Below are 19160 nucleotides of genomic sequence, written 5' to 3' on the forward strand. Positions count from 1 at the left end.
AAAAACCGAATTACTCACCTAAGAATGTCAACTATCTTTGCCTTACTGCCACTTGACTCAAAGCTTTTTCCCCAGGAAAAATAAAAATACGGAATCAAAACCCATGTGGCCAAACTGTAGAAACAGTGGCAATTTCTTTACCATTTCAAAACTCTCCTGTTCATACCAGAAACCTACTTACAATTTTCCAAAACAGGTTAAAGACTTCTACCTCACATAAAATCACATCAAAACTTTTTAATACAAAAATGTTGGTATTTAGGGGAAGAAAACTACATGAAAACAAATTGATTTGAATTATGACTTTATTTAGTATGTCAATAATTTATTCTGGTAATAAATTAGTATGTACAGCAATCAAAAGTGTTGGGTGCTTCCCAGGAAAACTGCTTCTGAATGTGTACACTAAAATATAAGCAGAATTCCTTTAAATAGTTGACTTTATTTTCCAACTCAGAAGTGTGGTAACATCAAGTTACTAAAGAAGCATTGTCTTTCTCTGAATAGTTCATGATTTAGTTTTGAGTCTATAAAGGTTTCAATTACCATTTCGGCTCCTGCAAGTTATAAAGCCTGAAATTATAATACCGACAGTTTAAAAATCACCTGATTTGGTCTCCTAATTGTAGAGGTGACGAATCCACTGGCCTTGCCAAAGACTACAAAGCTAGTAAGAGACAGAGCCTGGATTACAGATCAGTTCTCAGAGGTGGTCTGAAATGTCTGGTAAGGTACACAAGGCACAGAATATTACACAGAACTCTAGTCATATCTGAAAGACCCTGATGTGAGACTGATAGCCTACCTTTATAATTCTTTTTCTCCAGGACAACATCTCTCTGTAAGAGTGCACGTCTGGTTCGGTTACAGCTTATAAACACTGGTTAGATGTGTCCCCAGGGACACATTTATTTAGAACAGGCATCTTATCTTCAAGTTCCTCCTCAGCAAGAGTTGTAGCAGCTCTACCTTTCAGGGCTGGTGACTCGATTCTGAGGTAACCGTGAGAGCGCTGCTGCCAGCCAGGAAGCCTTGACATGGAGCCTCCTCTCGAATGCCATTTCATTAGCCTTATCTAAACACAAGACCCACATACACAAATCTGATCTGCTCTGATCTGGCAAAGCCATTCATTCAATTTACTAAGCTGGCAAGTTTTTCTCTTGTTCTGCTTCCAACTTCACTTCCTTTGGCTGCTTTTCTTTTCATCTTGTCCCAATTTTCAAGGAACATGAAGAATATGGATAAGGAAACTCCTGATTCTTTGACCATTTCACTTTTTGACTTTTCTTTTTTTTTTTTTAAGGTTTTATTTATTTGACAGAGACACAGCGAGAGAGGGAACACAAACAGGGAGAGTCGGAGAGGGAGAAGCAGGCTTCCCGCCGAGCAGGGAGCCCGATGAGTGGCTCAATCCCAGGACCCTGGGACCATGGGACCTGAGCCAAAGGCAGACACTTAACAACTGAGCCACCCAGGTGCCCCGTGACTTTTCTTTCTTACTTTTAGCTCTGGAAAAATTGTGAGCTCAGTATATTTTCTCTGCAATACCATGACCAGAACTCAGTGTAGGAAATATAATGGAAATGGTATGCTACGCAGAACGGGAACTGAGTTCTAATGAATGCAAGACTGAGCACACTGGCTTGGTAAGGAAACTGAAAGCACAGTGGGGACAAAGCAACAAATTTGTTTAAGTTTAGAACGGCAAAGTGGGTGTCCAATTTCAAAGAAAGGACTAATTTTAATAATCTTAATAACTAAGCCAAAACATAATTCCCCTTTTTATTAAGGAATACTAATGACTTTGAGGTAGGTGATGCTGTTATCAGATGAGGAAGAAATCAGGTGTAAGACATAAAAATAATGATACCGAGAGAAAGAAAGCACTGATTTGAAATGATCTTCCTTTAAATTCACATGGAAAATTGAGAACACTTCAATTCAAAGTTCTAAGCACAAAATCCAGGCATGTCACGTCATGGACTTGCTTCTTTAATTGGAGATGAACTCAGCAGCCAATGGTAAGGAGCCACACACTAATGGCAGAGCCAACTACGGAATGGTTGTCCCCATGAAGGAAGCCAGTGACTTTGCATTTGATTTTTCCAGTTTGGCTCATTCCCAAATGTTCAGGATGTGGATTCCTAAAGTCCTCTTCAGCATTTAACTAATTCTTTGTGGGTGGAAGGGGCTGGCACTGTTTCTCCACACATAAACTGATCCTAAGACAGAATAAGAAATTATATTAATCATTGAGTGTGTCACAAATGCATCAATATTAGACTTTAGTTTTGTTGCAGAATCAATCTAGCTGTTAAGGTTTAAAAAAATTTTTTTTTCAAGGTTTATTTATTTTTTAGTAATCTCTACACCTAACGTAGGGCTCAAACTCACAAGCCCGAGATCAAGAGTCTCATGCTCTTCCAACTGAGCCAGCCAGGGGCCCCGCAGCTTTGTTTTTCATTGCTATATCACTTCGTCTTTGTTCAAAGAGTCAATGTCGGCACCAAAATTATAATCTTAAAAATGCTTCAGTTTTTAGTCCCGAATTCACACTTAAAGCACCTTATAAACAAGCATCCACTTGTCAAATATCACATTTGTAAAGATATATCACACCTTTTTTAAGTTTCTGTATTAATTGCTACACTAAAACTTCTCCACTTCAATATTCGGTCATTTGAATACCTGTCCTCCTCAAGGTAATTACTTTTCTAACTAAAAGGGATAGCTCTTTATGTTTCCTTACACAGATAATCTGCAGTGTCACCTACGTTGTAAAGGAAATCCAATCTCTTGATTATGTATCCTGGCTTCTGTCTGCTACCACAGGCCACCTCTGCCTTCCAGGTTACCCCTCATCTCGCACGCTCTGATCCCCAGCAGGGTCAGCCCATATTGTGTCCACACTCTCACACCCACCCAGCACCTGGAGCCTCCTCCCCGACCCCAACTTCCTCTTTGGAATTTATGGTCTGTTGATCAGCACACTGCTCCATATTCTCAACCTCTTCTTTAAAACATTCCTGCGCCTTCTTACTCTAACCCAGTGGTTCTCAAGAGGTGGTGGGAGAGGTGTGCTGATGTTGTCTCCAGGGGACACTTGGCAATATCTGGAGGCATTCTGAGGAAGGGCTACTGGCGTCTAATGGGTAGAGGCCAGGGATGCTACTAAGCACCCTACAATGCACTGGACAGCCCTGTACAACAAAGAGTTATTAAGCCCCAAATGCCCATAATGCTGAGTTTGAGAACAGGCTATCCCCTAAGGACACCATTTCCCTATAACCTCCTAAGTGGTGGTCCTGTGTTCTCTCAGAGTGCCGGTACCACAGAGACTGGAGGAGGGGCTGGCTGCTCCTTTCGGCCACTGTTCTCCTTCCCTCCCTGAAACCCACCAACTTTGACTCTTATGACATGACATGTATCATCACTGGTCCTCTCTGTGTTTTCTGAACCTAAAGTCCATGGTCAATTATCACAATCCCTCGTCTCTTACTCCCTCCTACCTACTTGACAAAACCACAACCCTGGTTAAATTTAACCTCCTGTGTCTATATTCACCCACGTAGCTGGATGTCTACCACCTTAAACCCTCTCCTGATCCTCTATCACCACCAGTTACTGCCCCATGTCTCTACGCCCCTTTGCAGCAAACTCCTTGAAAGAAACATCTATGCTTGCTGCTTCCTATTCTTCTCTTGTTCTCTCCAGTAAGCCTTCCACCAATCAGGCTCTGTCTCTATTACTTCATCAAAACTGCTCTTACCACCATCCAAATGGCCTCCCCATTAAAGCCAGTGGTTAATTTTCAGTTATCTATCAGTGGCATTTGATAAAGTTGTTCACTTCCTCCACCTTTTCTCATCTGGCTTCCAGGATATGGCACTGGTGGTTTCCTCCTCCTTCCTTTTCGTCCAGCTTTGCTGATTCCTCACTTCCCTCCCTGACCTTTAAATATGGGGAGCGACTGAGCTCAGTCCTTTCTTTTGTCCATCTCTATCTAGATTCACAGCCCTGGTGATCTCATCCAATCTCATGGCTCTAAATGTTATATATATATATGCTGATAATTCCCAAATGTACAGCACCAGCTGATCTCGCTCTTTGAACTCCAGACTTGCATATCCAATTGCTTTCTCACCTGCTCTCCAACTGGATCAAAAACAGACCTCCTGAGCTTAGTGTGTCCAACTCCTGCCCCTATACCTGCAGACACCTCCCCGTCAGGTGATGGTAAATGCATCCTTCCAGTTATGAAGACCACAGATGTTGAAATCATTTTTTATTCCTCTCATATCCTATATTCAATCAGTAAAAACAATCCTTATCCTTTAAAGTGTATCCAGAATCCAACCACTTCTCACTACCTCCAGTGCCACAGCTTGGTCACAGCCATCCATCTCCTCCTCTGGCTCGTCTAAGGGCCTCCTCCTGTTACCCTTGCTTTATTCCTACCCTTGCTTCCTCATAGTCTACTCTGAACACAGCAGCCCGAGGCACTCTGTTATAACTTAAGTTGGATTGTAGCGCTCCTTTGCTTGAGAATCCTTCAATGGTTCCCTAAGTCATTCACAGCAAAAGCCAAAGTCTTTAAAGTGACCCACAAACACCTCTGTGATCTGCCCCACGCCACTACTTTCCTCCTGGGCTACTCCCTCACCTTCATCCACTCTGCTCTGGTCACACTTGCTGTTCCTCAATAAAAACAGACACGTTCCTGCCTTAGGGTCTGTCCACTGAAAGTTCCCTTTGCTGGACTGCTTTTTATCCCCTAAGGCTCACTCCCTCACCTCTTTCAATCTTTGCTCAATAGGGCCTTTCTCAGTAAGGCCTACCCTGATCACCCTATTTAAAATTGCAACCTCTTCTCATACCAGCACTCCTAATCTCCCTTACCCTGTTCTCTTTTTGTTCCAGAACACATTTTGATATAAGAATAAATCTGTAAACTTCTAAATTATAGCATGCTTCTCCCATGAGACTAACTGCCTGGTGCTACCTGCCCTATACTCATTTTAGAGTTCATCCTTAAGAATGTTAAGCTCTGTTATATGTCAATCATATCTCAAAAAAAAAAAAAGGCGGGCGCCTGGGTGGCTCAGTCGTTGAGCGTCTGCCTTCAGCTCAGGTCATGGTCCCGGGGTCCTGGGATCGAGCCCCGCGTCGGGCTCCCTACTCCATGGGGAGTCTGCTTCTCCCTCTCCCACTCCCCCTGCTTGTGTTCCCTCTCTCGCTGTGTCTCTCTCTGTCAAATAAATAAATAAAATCTTAAAAAAAAAAAGGAAAAAATACTGTTAAGCTTCTTACTTTTAAGACTCCATTCAAAGTACTGACCAAAAGTTGGGGTAGAGGTGGGCAATAAGAACATTTGTTTTCTACTGTCAATATCCTTGAGTGAAAAACAGTAAGAAAATTAAAGACCAAAATGAAATTGTAAAATAGCAGCTATGACATATCTCAAAACAAGATAATGCAGAGTTCTATCTGTAGAAGCCAAGTAAGAAATACTATACAACTGTTCCCTCCAAAATAAGTCTAGGAGCTCTGAACAATTTTAATCACTTATTAAATAAAGGAGGAATACAGACTGCCAATTAAATAACCTTTATAATTATTTTTCTATTTAATAAGTAATCAATAATTTCCATTAATTACAGTGCAGTTTTCTTTTTTGCCTTCTCGACAGCTAAAATGAGTTAATTTGATTTTTAAAGTTGCAATTTACAATACAGCTGTTTATTAATAGTTTTATATATTTGTTTTAGGAGTGGGGGAAAAATTTGTTTAAAAAAATACATAGCACTCACCTAACACACTATTTTTTTTTTTTAAAGATTTTATTTATTTATTTATTTGAGAGAGAGAATGAGGAAGAGAGCACATGAGAGGGGGGAGGGTCAGAGGGAGAAGCAGACTCCCTGCTGAGCAGGGAGCCCGATGCGGGACTCCATCCAGCGACTCCAGGATCATGACCTGAGCCGAAAGCAGTCGCTTAACCAACTGAGCCACCCAGGCGCCCTCACCTAACACACTATTAAGAAACGTTCTCCAGCACTTACAGATTGCTCTAGGTCCTTGCCTTGCAACCCTCCCCCACACCTTTTAAAATTCAACTACTTACCTTGTCATAAATCACTTTTATAATGAGAGAGCAGCTAGGACACGTTGCCACGTCTTCCCCATTCTCCAAATCTTCCTACAACAAAATCAAAAGCCGTTAGGTATTGTCTTCCCTTTGCGATTTCCTCCTTCCAAACTCTTTCCACCTCTATGGGCAAGCTCCTTTGCAGCTCACGTCCCTACAAGGTATGCGAGGGCCAAAAAGGCCTGCCCAGAAAAATACCAACTCCATTTTTCCTGCCAAGCGGTACTTAAAAATACCCAGGAAGAGGGGCGCGTTGGTGGCTCAGTCGGTTAAGATCCAACTCTTAATTTCAGCTCAGGTCATGATCTCGGGGTCCTGAGATCGAGCCCCACCCCAGTTCCGTGCTGGGCCTGGAGCCTGCGTAAGATTCTCTCTCTCCTCCCTCTGCTCCTCTGCCGCACCTCCCACCCCCACCCCTTCTCTCTCTCTCTTAAGACCAGACCAGACCAGACCCGGGAAGGTTAGCCAAGGTTCATCGCCTCAAAACCCCTGAGAAGACAACAACGTGTCCCTGCCTCCAAAAAACTATCCCAGGAAAGGAAGTGGGACCCTAAGTGGGAAAGAATGGCAAGACTTAAGCTCCCGCCATCCAACCTTTCCCACGCCCACTCTCCACCCCTCGGCCGGACTAAAGGCCAGGACGATATGCCCACTGACAGATCAAAGAATCAACTTTATGGGGACTCAGAGACAGGATAAAGAGGGCGTGTGAGCCGCAAGGTGACGGAATGGCGGAAGGAACGAGGAAGAGCAAAAACGCGCCTGCTCCGACGAATGGCCGGGCGGGACTCTGAAGTTACCTTGGTAATGCAGAAGTTATCCCCACATGGGCAGGGGTAGAAATATGCCTCCGAGTCTTCGTCATATTGGAAGTCCTCGATCTCCACCTCGTCGTGAAACACCGCCATTGCCCCAGGGGCCAGCAGAGGTTTGGCGCCCCCGCCAGCCGACACAGCCCCGGGACGGTCTAACTTCGCGGGCACTAGTGCCAGCCGGGTGTCGTCAGCCCGCACCGGCTCGGGGGCTATCGCTTCCGGCGCATAGACAATGACGCAACCCCGGCCTCGGAGGCCAAATGGGTGACCGGGTAGCGGTCACCATGGAGATGGCGGAGCTTAGGGGGCGGAGACTCTGTCTGTGGCGGCTCGCGGCTTTGTACTGTGTTCCCGACTCCGGCTGTCGGAGGCACCGACCAATAAAATGTGGGGATAGCTCGCGCTGCTGTGACGTCATGCCACCGGAAGGTCTCCGGCGAGGGTGGCGGAGTTCCGCCAGGTCAGCTAGCTTAGGGTCTCGCGGCGCCGGCGGTGCCGAGGCCGCTTTTTGCGGCCGCCGTTCTCAAGTCCGCGGAGCTTAGAGAGGCCTGGAGCTGGGTCCGCGGAATCGGTGGCATCGACCCGGCCCTCGACGTCCTTGGGGAGAGGAGGGTGCTCCTTTGCTTGGTCTCAGGCGGCGGCCGGAGCAGCTCTGCCTCTTGGACCTCCCTTCCTGCGTCCCCGGTGACGGACGAAAAGTTCGCTTGGAATTTTGATTCACCGAGTGACCTTGAGCTCAGGGCGACGCATACCTTGTAGGGCTGCACTCGGCTATTCAGGTACATCCCTGGCTCTTCCTCACCCCGGGTTATCTTCAAATACCCTAAATTTTGTTGTCAAGAGGACCAAGAGAGTGAAGGCAGATTGAGTTCTAGTCCTATGTTTGCCAAGCATATACCATTATTAATGACAGTGATTTGTAAAATAGTAATAACATCACCTTTTATTATTGGGAGTTTGCTATGTACCAGGTATTGCGCTAAGAATGATTCTTACGTCAACCCTGGGAGTTTAGGTGCTATTCCATATTATTAATCTCCAGACTGAGATACAGAGAATTGGGTATCTTGACTAAAATCACCTATTTAGGAAATGAAGATCCTGTCTGTCCCCAAAGCCTCGAGACAAATTAATTTATTTGAACCACGGTTTCTTCTTTGTAAAAGGAATGGCATCAGCAGATATTACCATGAGGCCTCTGTATACGTTGAAACGAAATGCAAATAAAAGGTGGTTTGTCCTGAAAGCAATGCTAGTGCCTGTTTTAGTACAACCAGATTCCGTGGGGATATTGCTCCATCACCATGCATTTATTCAAATTTAGGTAGAGAAGGAATGCAGTGCACTGAAACAGACACTTTTGAGAAATAGATCTGAGGTCAGAATCTGAGTGTTGGGAACTAGCTCTGGGAGCTGGATATTTACATTTTTTTCCAAAGATTTTATTTATTAGGGGTGCCTGGGTGGCTCAGTCGTTAAGTGTCTGCCTTCGGCTCAGGTCATTATCCCAGGGTCCTGGGATTGAGCCCCATATCGGGCTCCTGGCTCAGCAGGAAGTCTGTTTCTCCCTCTCCCTTTGCCACTCCCCCTGCTTGTGCTCCCTCTCTTGCTATCAGAATAAATAAAATCTTAAAAAAGAAAAGATTTTATTTATTTATTTGAGAGAGAGAGCACACTAGCAGGGGTGAGAGGGAGAAGCAGTCTCCCCACTGAGCAGGGAGCCCAACGTGGGGCTCAATCCCAGAACCCTGGGATCAGGACTCCGAGCCAAAGGCAGACACTCAACAGACTGAGCCACCCAGGTGCCCCTGGATATTTACATTCTTTGGGCCTTATTTTCTCTTCTAACTAAAAAAGGGTTGGATTAGAGATGATACACACGATGACATACAGATCTAACTTTTGCATGGAAATTATGAGATTTACTGGGTTCACAATTATATATACCATATTTCTTTTATATTTACATGGTATGTTTCATGTAATACCTACATGTATACACATTCCTATGCTTATTTATGTACACATACTCAGGTTTGCATGAAGCTACCAATTTTGTGCATACTGAGTTGAAAGCTCCACCTGGTTTGAGGCTTGAAAACCTAAAGGCAGAGAGGAGTCTTTGGGAGAAAATCAAGAAGTTACATTTAAGAAGTTTGTGGAAGGTTATCCCAAAGGCCTCACATTTTGCATAATTGAAGACCTACCTGGCAGTTAGGAAACACTTGTTAAACTTGTTGAGGCTTAACTAGGATGATTTCCAGTGTGACTGGGCAGAGGAGAAATCCCAGCAAAGCCCACCCAGCTCCGTGGCTGCTCCTTGTATCTCTGTAGGCCCAGATACTCCCCAGGTAGTCCCTTGAAGACAGGAGAACAAGTGAGAGTCTTCCAGGGTCTGTTCTGTAGTCCTAGTGATCATTTTGAGGTTAGAAATCATCTTTAGTTCTTCAGTGTTTCTCAGCATAACTATCTACAAATTAAAGATGAGCCCTTTTTTGAATGTATAGAAATGAGTGCATTCATATTTGGTTCTTGGAAGTATGAATTGGTAGACCTTTTAGAAAGCAATTTGGACCTAGCAAAAACAATTTGCTGGGGAATTTTAAAATTTGAGGTTAATAGCCCTGGAAGTTACAGGAGTTGTTGGGTAAAATTTTTTTTATAATATTTTGTAATTTTCCAACTTTTTTGGAGTATGTATTACCTAAAATGGAAAAAGAAAAACTAGTGAACCACTTACTAATAATAATGGACACTATGTGTCCAGCACTCTATCAAATGTTTTCTATGCATGATGTCATTAAAACAGCCCAGTGAGGTATAGGTATCATTAGTCCCATCATCAACATTGGGAAACCAGGGGCTGAAGAACTTAGCTAAGGAGGCAAAGCTGGTAAGTGGCAGTAAATTATGGTGAGAACTCAGATCGGTGAGACGCCAGAACTTAGGCTCTTAAATAACTTTGATGTCATCTGTGATATGATGGTATTGAAGCAAAGCTAGATTAAACATAACAGCCCTGAAGCTCTGCAGACTGCTGAGATTGGCTGCTAGAACAGTGCTGGTGCCCTTGAAACCTAGATTTGGGAGTCTCCTTGGCTTTCCATACTGCTTTCATCCTGCCTCTGTGTGCCAGAGGTGATTCCCTGTATGGTTCTGCCCAGCTTGAGTTCATGCTGTGCTGAAGAAAGTAAAACCATAACCAAACATGTAATGCAGGGTTTTTTTTTTTACTCCACCCAACATTTTTTAATAAAGCATTACAATGACATTTTTTAATAAAGCATTACAATGACTACCCAACATTTTTTAATAAAGCATTACAATGACATTTTTTAATAAAGCATTACAATGACTACCCAACATTTTTTAATAAAGCATTACAATGACTACTAAAACTTTACTTTTACTCCTAAAAGGGAATGGAAGTGTTTTGTAACAGCCATTTTTGGACCTTGAGAGTATGACCAAAGCAGATTTACTAGTTGCTATAGGATCATTTGCAATCACAAACTTAAAATTCAAAAAGAAGTCAAGTCTGTTGAAATGCACCATGAGGCTTTGAGTGAGGCTCTTCTGGAGACAGCGCGGGCTTCTATGTCAAGAACGTATCTGTCAGAGATGTTCGGCGTGGCAGTGTGGCTGGTGACAGCAAAAATGACCCACCCGTGGAAGCAGCTGGCTTCAGGGGCTCAGGTGATTATCCTGAACCATCCAGGCCAAGTCAGTGCAGGATATGCACCTGTGCTGGATTGTCACACAGCTCACATTGCTTGCAAGTTTGCTGAGCTGAAGGAGAAGACAGATCGTCGTTCTGGAAGATGGTCCCAAGTTCTTGAAATCTGGTGATGCTGCCATCGTTGATATGGTTCCTGACAAGCCTATGTGTGTTGAGAGCTTCTCTGACTCCTCCTCTGGGCCGTTCTGCTGTTCGTGACATGAGACAGACGCTTGCTGTGGGTGTCATCAGAACAGTGGACAAGAAGGCATCTGGAACTGGCGAGGTCACCAGGTCTGCCCAGAAAGCTCAGAAGGCTAAATGAATAGTATCCCCAATACCTGCCACCCCAGTCTTAATCAGTGGTGGAAGAATGGCCTCAGAACTATTTGTATCAGTTGGCCATTTAAGTTTAATAGTAAAATGGTTAATGATACAATGCATCGTAAAACCTCCGGAAGGAAAGAAGAATGTTTTGCCGACCATTTGTGGTTTTTTGTGTATGTGGCAGTTTTAAGTTATTAGTTTTTAAAATCAGTACTTTTTAATGGAAACAACTTAATCAAAAATCTGTCACAGAATTTTGAGACCCACTAAAAGTCTAATGAGAGAAAAAAAAAATTCTTATTTTTATCATAAAATGTTAACACTGCTGATCTGGAAAGTAATAGTGACCAAAATTCTCAGCATGTGATCGAATTTAGAATTAGTTTGTAATTCTGAATAGAAACTGTGTTTTGTGAATGCTGTTGCATATCAGGCTGAGGGGAGTTCAAGCCACTGCGTCTCTAGGTTGTTCGGCGGGGAGCAGAAGGCAGGGGTTAATGGTATTGACTTGATTTTTAGTAACACTCCTGCGTGCCAGGCACTTGCATAGACATTTGTGCCTCTCAGCAATCCAGTGAAGTGGTATTGGCATTCACATTTAAACATTTTAAGAGGTGACTCGCCCAAGATGAAAAAGTAGGAAGGAGTCGGACCTGAGCCCAGTTCCACCGATTTCAGGTCAAGCACGATTTCAGGTCAAGCACTCCGTAACTTTGGTACCACTAGGGTTCCCTTACCAAATGCCAGATGCTGGGAGCCCCTTTCTTCCCTCACTGACACTTAGGGTTCTAAATCAACAGGTGCCATGATAGTTCTGTGAATTTATTTTATTTCAGTGTATAAATGCTCTTGGAGGCATTCTTGGTTTCTCGCTCCTCTCTCTTCTTTTTTTTTTAACTACTCTCACAACTCATCCAATCTGTTAGCAAATCATAAGGCTCTAATTCCAAAATATACTCCCTATTCATCTACTTCTGTCATCTCATAGCTTTATCCTGCTCTCATCTTAGACTGGAGCCTTCTTTTTTATTTTTTTATTTTTTTAGACTGGAGCCTTCTAACTGGAGACTCTTGCCCTCTGTGATCCATTCTTTACATAGTAGCTTGAGTGCTCCTTTAATGTAAATGTAAATTAGGTCATTGGGTCAAATGTAAATTAGACCCTTTAATGTAAACCTCTTCTGTCTTATTCAAACTCTTCAGTTGCTTCCCATTGCCCTTAGAATAAAGGCCATACTCTTTCCGTGGTCTGATGTGATCTGGCACTTGTCTACCTGCTGGACTTACCGCTTGTCACTGTCACCTAGCTCCCCGCTCTCCAGTCATACTGGCTGTGGTTCCTGTAACAGAGTAGGCTTGTTTCTGTGATTGGGCCTCTGCTGATGGCTCTGTCCTAACTGTCTGCTTTGCTGCCCCTTCCTCATCCTTCAGGTCTCAGCTCAGATATCTCTTGAGAGAGACCTTTCCTGATATTCCCCCATTCATTTCCTTTATCATACTCATTGTAATCTCTATTTGTCTCATTAATTATCTGTTTACTATCATTGGCTGGACACACTGTAATAAAAGCTTCATGATGACAAGGGCTTTGTGTCTAGTTCTTTAGTGTGTCTCCACAGCCTAAAATAGTGCCTGGCACCCCAGCAATTCTTAAATAAATTGAGTGTACTTATTGTACAGAAACCAGTATAGTTCGTTTTAAATCTTAATCTGTCGCCTGCAGTAATTTTTTTTACTGCTTAAGTGGATACGTTTTATTTATTTATCATAAGATAATTTTCTGTTTCAGAAATAGAGTTAAGTAAGAATTTTTTGGTTGAGGTAAGGCCTGTGAGGATAGAAACATTGATGGAATATTGTTTCCTGTATCATTTTAGAAAATCCTTAATGTGTGTTAATTTTCTATAGCTAATCAAGTACTTACATTGAATATATGAAACTATTGGATGTATTTCAAAAGATGGGTAGATTTTTGTCTTTTATTTTTGTTTTTAATACCTTATTGCTTTGGGGGGCCCTTTGAACACAATTTGATAAAAATACCCTTTATTTACCAGTAGGTGGCACTCTTGGTCATGGTTACTGGCATTCAAAAACCAGATTTTAGAATTTTAAAGAGAACAGCTTTTAAAAATTAACATTTCTTTCTTTTCTTTTTTTAAAGATTTTGTTTATTTATTTGAGAGAGAGCGCACGCACCGCCCGCACGGCAGGGAGGGGCAGAAGGAGAGAAGCAGACTCCCTGCTGAGCAGGGAGCCCAATGCAGGACTTGATCCCAGGACCCTGGGATCATGACCTGAGCCGAAGGCAGATGCTTAACCAACTGAACCACCCAGATGCCCCAACACTTCTTTATTTTCAAGTTCAGTTGAGCAGTAGACCCTTTAAACAGCATAATCACCAAAAAGTCTATCTTATTTGAGGACAATTTTTTTTAGCCACGGTCATCTAAAACACTGAGCAGAACAGTGTTACCATATTAACTATATATGAGTTCAATTTTGTCAGGGAACTTGGCCTTAAGTGACATGTAACTATATCATTCCAGCCATTGGTCTGGTCTTTTTTTTTTTTTTTTAAGATTTCATTTGAGAGAGAGAGAGAGCAGGAGCGGAGGGGATGGGCAGAGGGAGAAACAGACTCCCTGCTGAGCAGGGAGCCCGACATGGGGCTCGATCCCAGGACCCCAGGATCATGACCTGAGCAAAAGGCAGACACTTAACCAACTAAGCCACCCAGGTGCCCCTGCTCTGGTCTTTCATGGGGTGGGTATCATAAGGAACAAGAGTTAAAGACAGGCCAAGGAAGCTGAAAAAGGGAAGCAGTAAGAGAAACAATCAGAAGGGACAAGTGGAAACACAAGGGGGAAGAATTGATGGGAAGGAGGTAGTGAAGAGTAGACTTGCTGTGAGGTGATGCTTGCTGATTATAATGAGCCTTTCCTTTTACAGCCGAGAGTGCCTTTTCACTGTTTCCCAGAACATGGTTCTTACATGTCGTCTCTGCCATTGCAGGAACTTTGTGAGAATTTCAGTATATGACTCCTAAAATCTCATGGACTTCTAAAGTAAGTTTCGCCTTCCTTCTTTCAACAATGAATGCACCATTTTTGGTTTAGTACATTTAAAGGAGAGAAACTACATTTAGTAGTCATACATGAGGTGAAAGGTCTCATGTTTTTTTCATTTACTAGAGAGAAAAATGGTGAGCAGCGTGTTTACCCACAATAGTGCTACGACATACTATGATAGGAAATAGATCTCTTAGTTAGAAAGCAGTGCCTTTTGATATGACTTGGTTATAACTGACTTTATCATCACTTGATTATTTACTTTTATTTGTTTTCTGTCTCTTTTTTTTTTTTTTTTAAAGATTTTATTTATTTGTTTGAGAGAGAATGAGAGACAGAGAGCATGAGAGGGAGGAGGGTCAGAGGGAGAAGCAGACTCCCTGCCGAGCAGGGAGCCCGATGCGGGACTCGATCCCGGGACTCCAGGATCATGACCTGAGCAGAAGGCAGTTGCTTAACCAACTGAGCCACCCAGGCGCCCTCTGTCTCTATCTTCTAAAACGTTAGCTCCCTAAGAAGGTCTTTGTTTCGTTTATGTCTGTATCCCCAGTATCTGCAACATAATGGACTCTTAATAAATATTTGTCAGATGAAGGACTAAACGAACAAATATGGAGTAGGAATGTAAGCACACTTAGCTTGAATTTTTCTAACATGAAATTTCTTACAATTAATTTATATAGTTCCTTCCAAAGAGTTCAGAAAAAAGGGTGTGTACATACATTTTCATCTATTCTCTAACTAATATAGGACAGCTATATATGGCAATGTAATGTGTTAAATGTGACCATCTGAGAGAAATAGTCAAAAATTGGCAGAGGATAACAGAATGGTAGGAATCAAAAAAATGTATCATCTGACTCACCGTCAGTGCTTTTTTTTGATAAACCTATAGGTTTTAGAATTTAAATGTCGGGTAATCTTTCTGGTTTTTCTTTTTTTTTTTTTTTTAACGTTTTATTGAAACAGAAGTACATAAATCCTTGGAGGACAGCTTGATTAATTTTTTTAAGACTTAATTTTTTTTTTTTAGAGCATTTCTAAGTTTACAGTGAAATTGAGGGGTACGTACAGAGATTTTTCCATGTATTCCCTGCCTCCACACATGGGTAGCTTCCCCATTATCGGTGTCCCCCACCAGAGTGGTACATCTGTTACGGCTGATGAGCTGCACTGACACATCATAATCACCCAGAATCTGTAGTTTACTTCCCTCTTAGTGTGGAGTGTTCTGTGGATTTAGACAAATGTATAATGACATGTATCTATCACTATCACTATGGTATCATGCAGAGTATCTTTAATACCCTAAAAATCTTCTGTGGTTCGATGAATTTTTACAAAATGAAAATACCCATGCAGTCAGCATTCAGATGAAGAAACAGCATTGCCGCTGTTACCTCCCCAAGGGTAACTGCTAACTTGATTTCTAACGTGGGAGATTAAGTTAGTCTGTTTTTATACTTTTTATGACTGGACTCATACAATATATGCTTTTTTTGAGTCTGGCTTTCACTCTTTTCATTCAGTGTGATATTAGTGATGCTCATCTGTGTGACTGCACGCAGTTGCCGTTGGTTTATCCACATGGCCGTGAACCTCGGACAGTTTGCTGCTTGCGCTTTATCTAGCAAGAAATACTAAAGACTTACGTGGTGCTCGTTGGGTGGAATACAATTATTAGGCAGTTATAAAATCTCTCCTCTCCTCTAATAGTGTAAGATCAGTCACATGAGCTTGGTTAGTGATTTTGGAAACTAACAGAGGGTAAGGATATTTGATGGCACCACTAAGTACGTAGGTATGTACTATGGGGGTCGGGTGAGTCAGCTCTAAATAGTGGCAGAAATTTTGTCAGGGTGGAGTTAGGCCTTTTAATTGCTTTGTTTGTTTTGTTAGAGCAGCTCATATGGCTACCAACAAAAATCCAAACTCTTCTTCATTGGCCCCTGAAATTGTCTGATATTTCCCTGCCTTTTCTTAAAGTATTTTAACTTCAGTTTTATGTTTGCGCAGGAGGCACCATGGTCTGTGCTGCTGTCGCGGTCCCTGGGCTGTTGCGAAGCTCTGCTGGGACCGTCTGCACTCCGGCTGCCTCGCTGAGGCTGACAGCCAGCGCTTTGCGCCACCTGACTCTAGCGAGGTGGGTTTCTGGCCCTCAGTGTCATTTGAGGTGATTCACAGACCTGACCTGCTGATGGGCGTGGGAGGCTCATCAGACTCCTGAAGGCGTATCAGAACATCTTGCCTAAATAGGCATGCCATCTGGAGACCGTTAAACTTGAGTTAGATGTGCAGGTTTTCACTGACCACTTCCTAGGCTCCGTAATGTTAGAGTGTACTATGAATAGTCATGATATTATAGGGGAAACTAATTATTTTTATGAGGATAATACATAATAATCTAATTTTGCTTTCTATTAAAGCATAATGAAATCCAAAAGGAAAACTGATCACTTGGAGAGAACTGCCAGTGTCGTTCGTCGGGAGGTTTGTATCTTTGGGCTGTGGCAAGCTTTTCTAGGCTGGACAGTGTACACAGTAATGACCGGCTCATGGAGAAGGCCACAGATGAGTTCGATCCCTTTGAAGGACAATCCGGGGAAGTTTGTTATTTTTTTGTTTAGAACTTTTCGGATAGGACTTTGAAAAGATGACAGCAAAATACTCACATTTTTCCTTTAAAACAGAATAAATGGATTAATTTTTTTTTTTAAGATTTTATTTATTTGACAGAGAGAGAGACAGCGAGAGAGGGAACACAAGCAGGGGGAGTGGGAGAGGGAGAAGCAGGCTTCCCGCGGAGCAGGGAGCCTGATGCGGGGCTCGATCCCAGGATCGAGCCGAAGGCAGACGCTTAACGACTGAGCCATCCAGGCGCCCCTAAATGGATTAATTTTTGATGAAGGGAGTATAGCAGCAACTGAGGGACCTACCCTCACATGTGTAATGTTTAGAGTTATATTTTAAGGATAGAACTTTGACAGCCTACATTTTATGAGTAGCTTACCTTTTCCTTTCTTTCTAAATTTTTTATTTGTTTCTTTTGGCATCATGTCTCAAAGTCCTTGTTCTTATCCCTACTTTAGAACAACTTCTTATTTCATCAAAGGAGAAAGCACTAACATCTGAGAAAGGAAGGTGGATGAGCTCTTGTTACCCTTCCCATGTGCAGATTTTTTTCCACCATATTCAGACCCTAGAAAGCTAACCTACCACTGAAGGGCTGTCAAGGGCTGGGAAATAAAGGATCCTCACCCTTTACCTCAGTGAGTAATCCCATTTTCTTTTACAAACATAAATTGGATATTGGATTTTGCTTTTTGAGTGATTCTTCACATATTTAGATATATTTAGCTTAGTGTTACAGTACATTCAAACTAACAGTAAGAAAACTATTATACACTTCTGTAAACATGGTCAGACATCTCATTGTTGCAGGAATTTAATTTTTAGTATTAATAGTAAGATATACTTTAATGTAAAAGACTATTGTGTAGGCTCCATTTTTCAAGCTAATACTAAAGAAAATTGCTTTGAGATCAAGAGTCATGTGTTTGTGGATTCAGTTTTAGACCAATATTTTTTTGAGATGTCTGTGTAAAATTAGTTCAGCATAATAGATTTATGGATGTGGAGGAAAATATACTTTTCCCAGTGATGATAAATCTGAAAGTACTTTTTTTCTTTTTGGTTTGCTCAACATACAAAAATGCTCATTCTGTAAATGTGTGATTTTTTAGGATTTCTTTTTAAAAAGTGAAATCTTAGGACGCCTGGATGGCTCAGTCAGTTAAGTGTCTACCTTTGGCTCAGGGTCCTGGGATCGAGTCCCGCATCAGGCTTCTTGCTCAGCGGGGAGCCTGCTTCTCCATCTGCCTGCCACTCCCCGTTTGTGCGCGCACCTCTCTCTCTCTCTCTGACAAATAAATAAAATCTTTTTTAAAAAATTAAAAAAATAAAAAGTGACACCTTGCTGGTTTTGAAGAAAAAGCAGTTTATTTAACAAACTTGGACTACACTCTTTTCTGTTGTATTTTGAGGCAGGTAGAATTAGAACAGGGTTTGGTATACTTTCTGTAAAAGGTCAGTAAGTATTTTACTCTTCATGGGCCATGTTGTCTTAGTTACAACTACAAAATTCTGCCTTTGTAGTGTGAAATAGTCATACGTAACACATAAGCAAATCTGAGCAACTCTGTTCCAATAAAACATTATTTATCAAAATACCCAGATTTGGCCTGTGGATCATAGTTTGCCAATCCCTGAATTAGAGTAGCATTTCAGAATTTCTAGGACAAAATTATTGAGGCTGTTGGGGGTTATTTTGAGTGAAGTTTTTTGTTTTTTGTTTTTTTTAAAGATTTTATTTATTTGAGAGAGGGAGAGAGAGTATACAAGCAGGGGGAGGGGCAGAGGCAGAAGTGGACTCCTCCCCGAGCAGGGAGCCTGATGCCAGGACCCTGGGATCATGATCTGAGCCGAAGGCAGATGCTTAACCAACTGAGCCACCCAGGGGTCCCTGAGTAAAGTTTTAAAAAAAACTACACAGGAAGTTAATGTAAACTCTAATAGTGTGATTGCAAAGTTAAGAATTGTAATGCCCAGAAGTCAGAAAATGCACCTATGGTATGACCTTGGCAGAAGAATTTTCCAATTGCAATTCTTTTTTTCTTTGTTTCTGATTTCCTCTCGTCTCCCAAACAGAATGGGAACTGGGAGCCAGGAAGAGCTGGATAAAGCCAGATGATGTCTGGGCTACAGCTTCAGAGGATATAAGGTCACCCTCTGAAGGGTGGGCTCACCCCAGCTCCTCAGAGGATAGCTCCTAGCCATAGAGCAGGAACCTAACCTTGGACTTGCCGAAATGAACAGCACCTCAGCTTGGGCCATAATGGAACTGGATCACCGTCTCATAACTCTCTTGCCTTTAATTTGTATTGCAAGTATACTTTATAGAAAGGACTCCCAGCATGTCACTTGCTCTTCAGTTCAAGTCTGTGAAGTAGCCTCAGAACAGGATGGTATCTGCATTTTATGAAAGAGGAAGCAGAGCCCAGGAGATAAGCTAGTGGCTC

At 42.3% G+C, this 19160-nt stretch overlaps 2 protein-coding genes across 8 annotated transcripts in view; one reads left to right on the forward strand and one right to left on the reverse strand.

Annotated features, from left to right (window-relative positions):
• Window positions 1-287: 287 nt before the first annotated feature.
• On the reverse strand, window positions 288-7204 carry DPH3 (diphthamide biosynthesis 3). Of its 2 annotated transcripts, XM_036078093.2 has the most exons (3): window positions 6952-7197; window positions 6128-6202; window positions 288-2225 (listed from the first exon to the last, which is right to left on the reverse strand). In XM_036078093.2, the coding sequence occupies exons 1-3, from the start codon at window positions 7057-7059 to the stop codon at window positions 2160-2162; spliced, it is 249 nt and encodes an 82-aa protein (XP_035933986.1). In that variant the 5' UTR covers window positions 7060-7197; the 3' UTR covers window positions 288-2159. The 2 variants fall into 2 exon arrangements, with proteins under 2 accessions (XP_035933986.1, XP_035933987.1); XM_036078094.2 differs by lacking the exon at window positions 6128-6202 and having other exon boundaries at window positions 6952-7204.
• Window positions 7205-7370: 166 nt separating this feature from the next.
• Window positions 7371-19160, forward strand: part of OXNAD1 (oxidoreductase NAD binding domain containing 1) — a 40959-nt gene continuing 29169 nt past the window's right edge. The window contains exons 1-4 of one of the 6 annotated variants that reach the window (XM_036078085.2): window positions 7372-7745; window positions 13964-14079; window positions 16099-16225; window positions 16509-16572. In XM_036078085.2, the coding sequence (XP_035933978.1) occupies window positions 16107-16225; window positions 16509-16572 (183 nt within the window). In that variant the 5' untranslated portion in view covers window positions 7372-7745; window positions 13964-14079; window positions 16099-16106. Of the gene's footprint in view, window positions 7746-13963; window positions 14080-16098; window positions 16226-16508; window positions 16573-17171; window positions 17352-19160 lie in introns of those variants that run through there. The other 5 variants (XM_036078084.2, XM_036078086.2, XM_036078092.2 and 2 more) reach the window with 5 other exon arrangements.

This window comes from Halichoerus grypus, chromosome 1 (assembly GCF_964656455.1).
Source record: "Halichoerus grypus chromosome 1, mHalGry1.hap1.1, whole genome shotgun sequence".
Classification (NCBI taxonomy): domain Eukaryota; kingdom Metazoa; phylum Chordata; class Mammalia; order Carnivora; family Phocidae; genus Halichoerus; species Halichoerus grypus.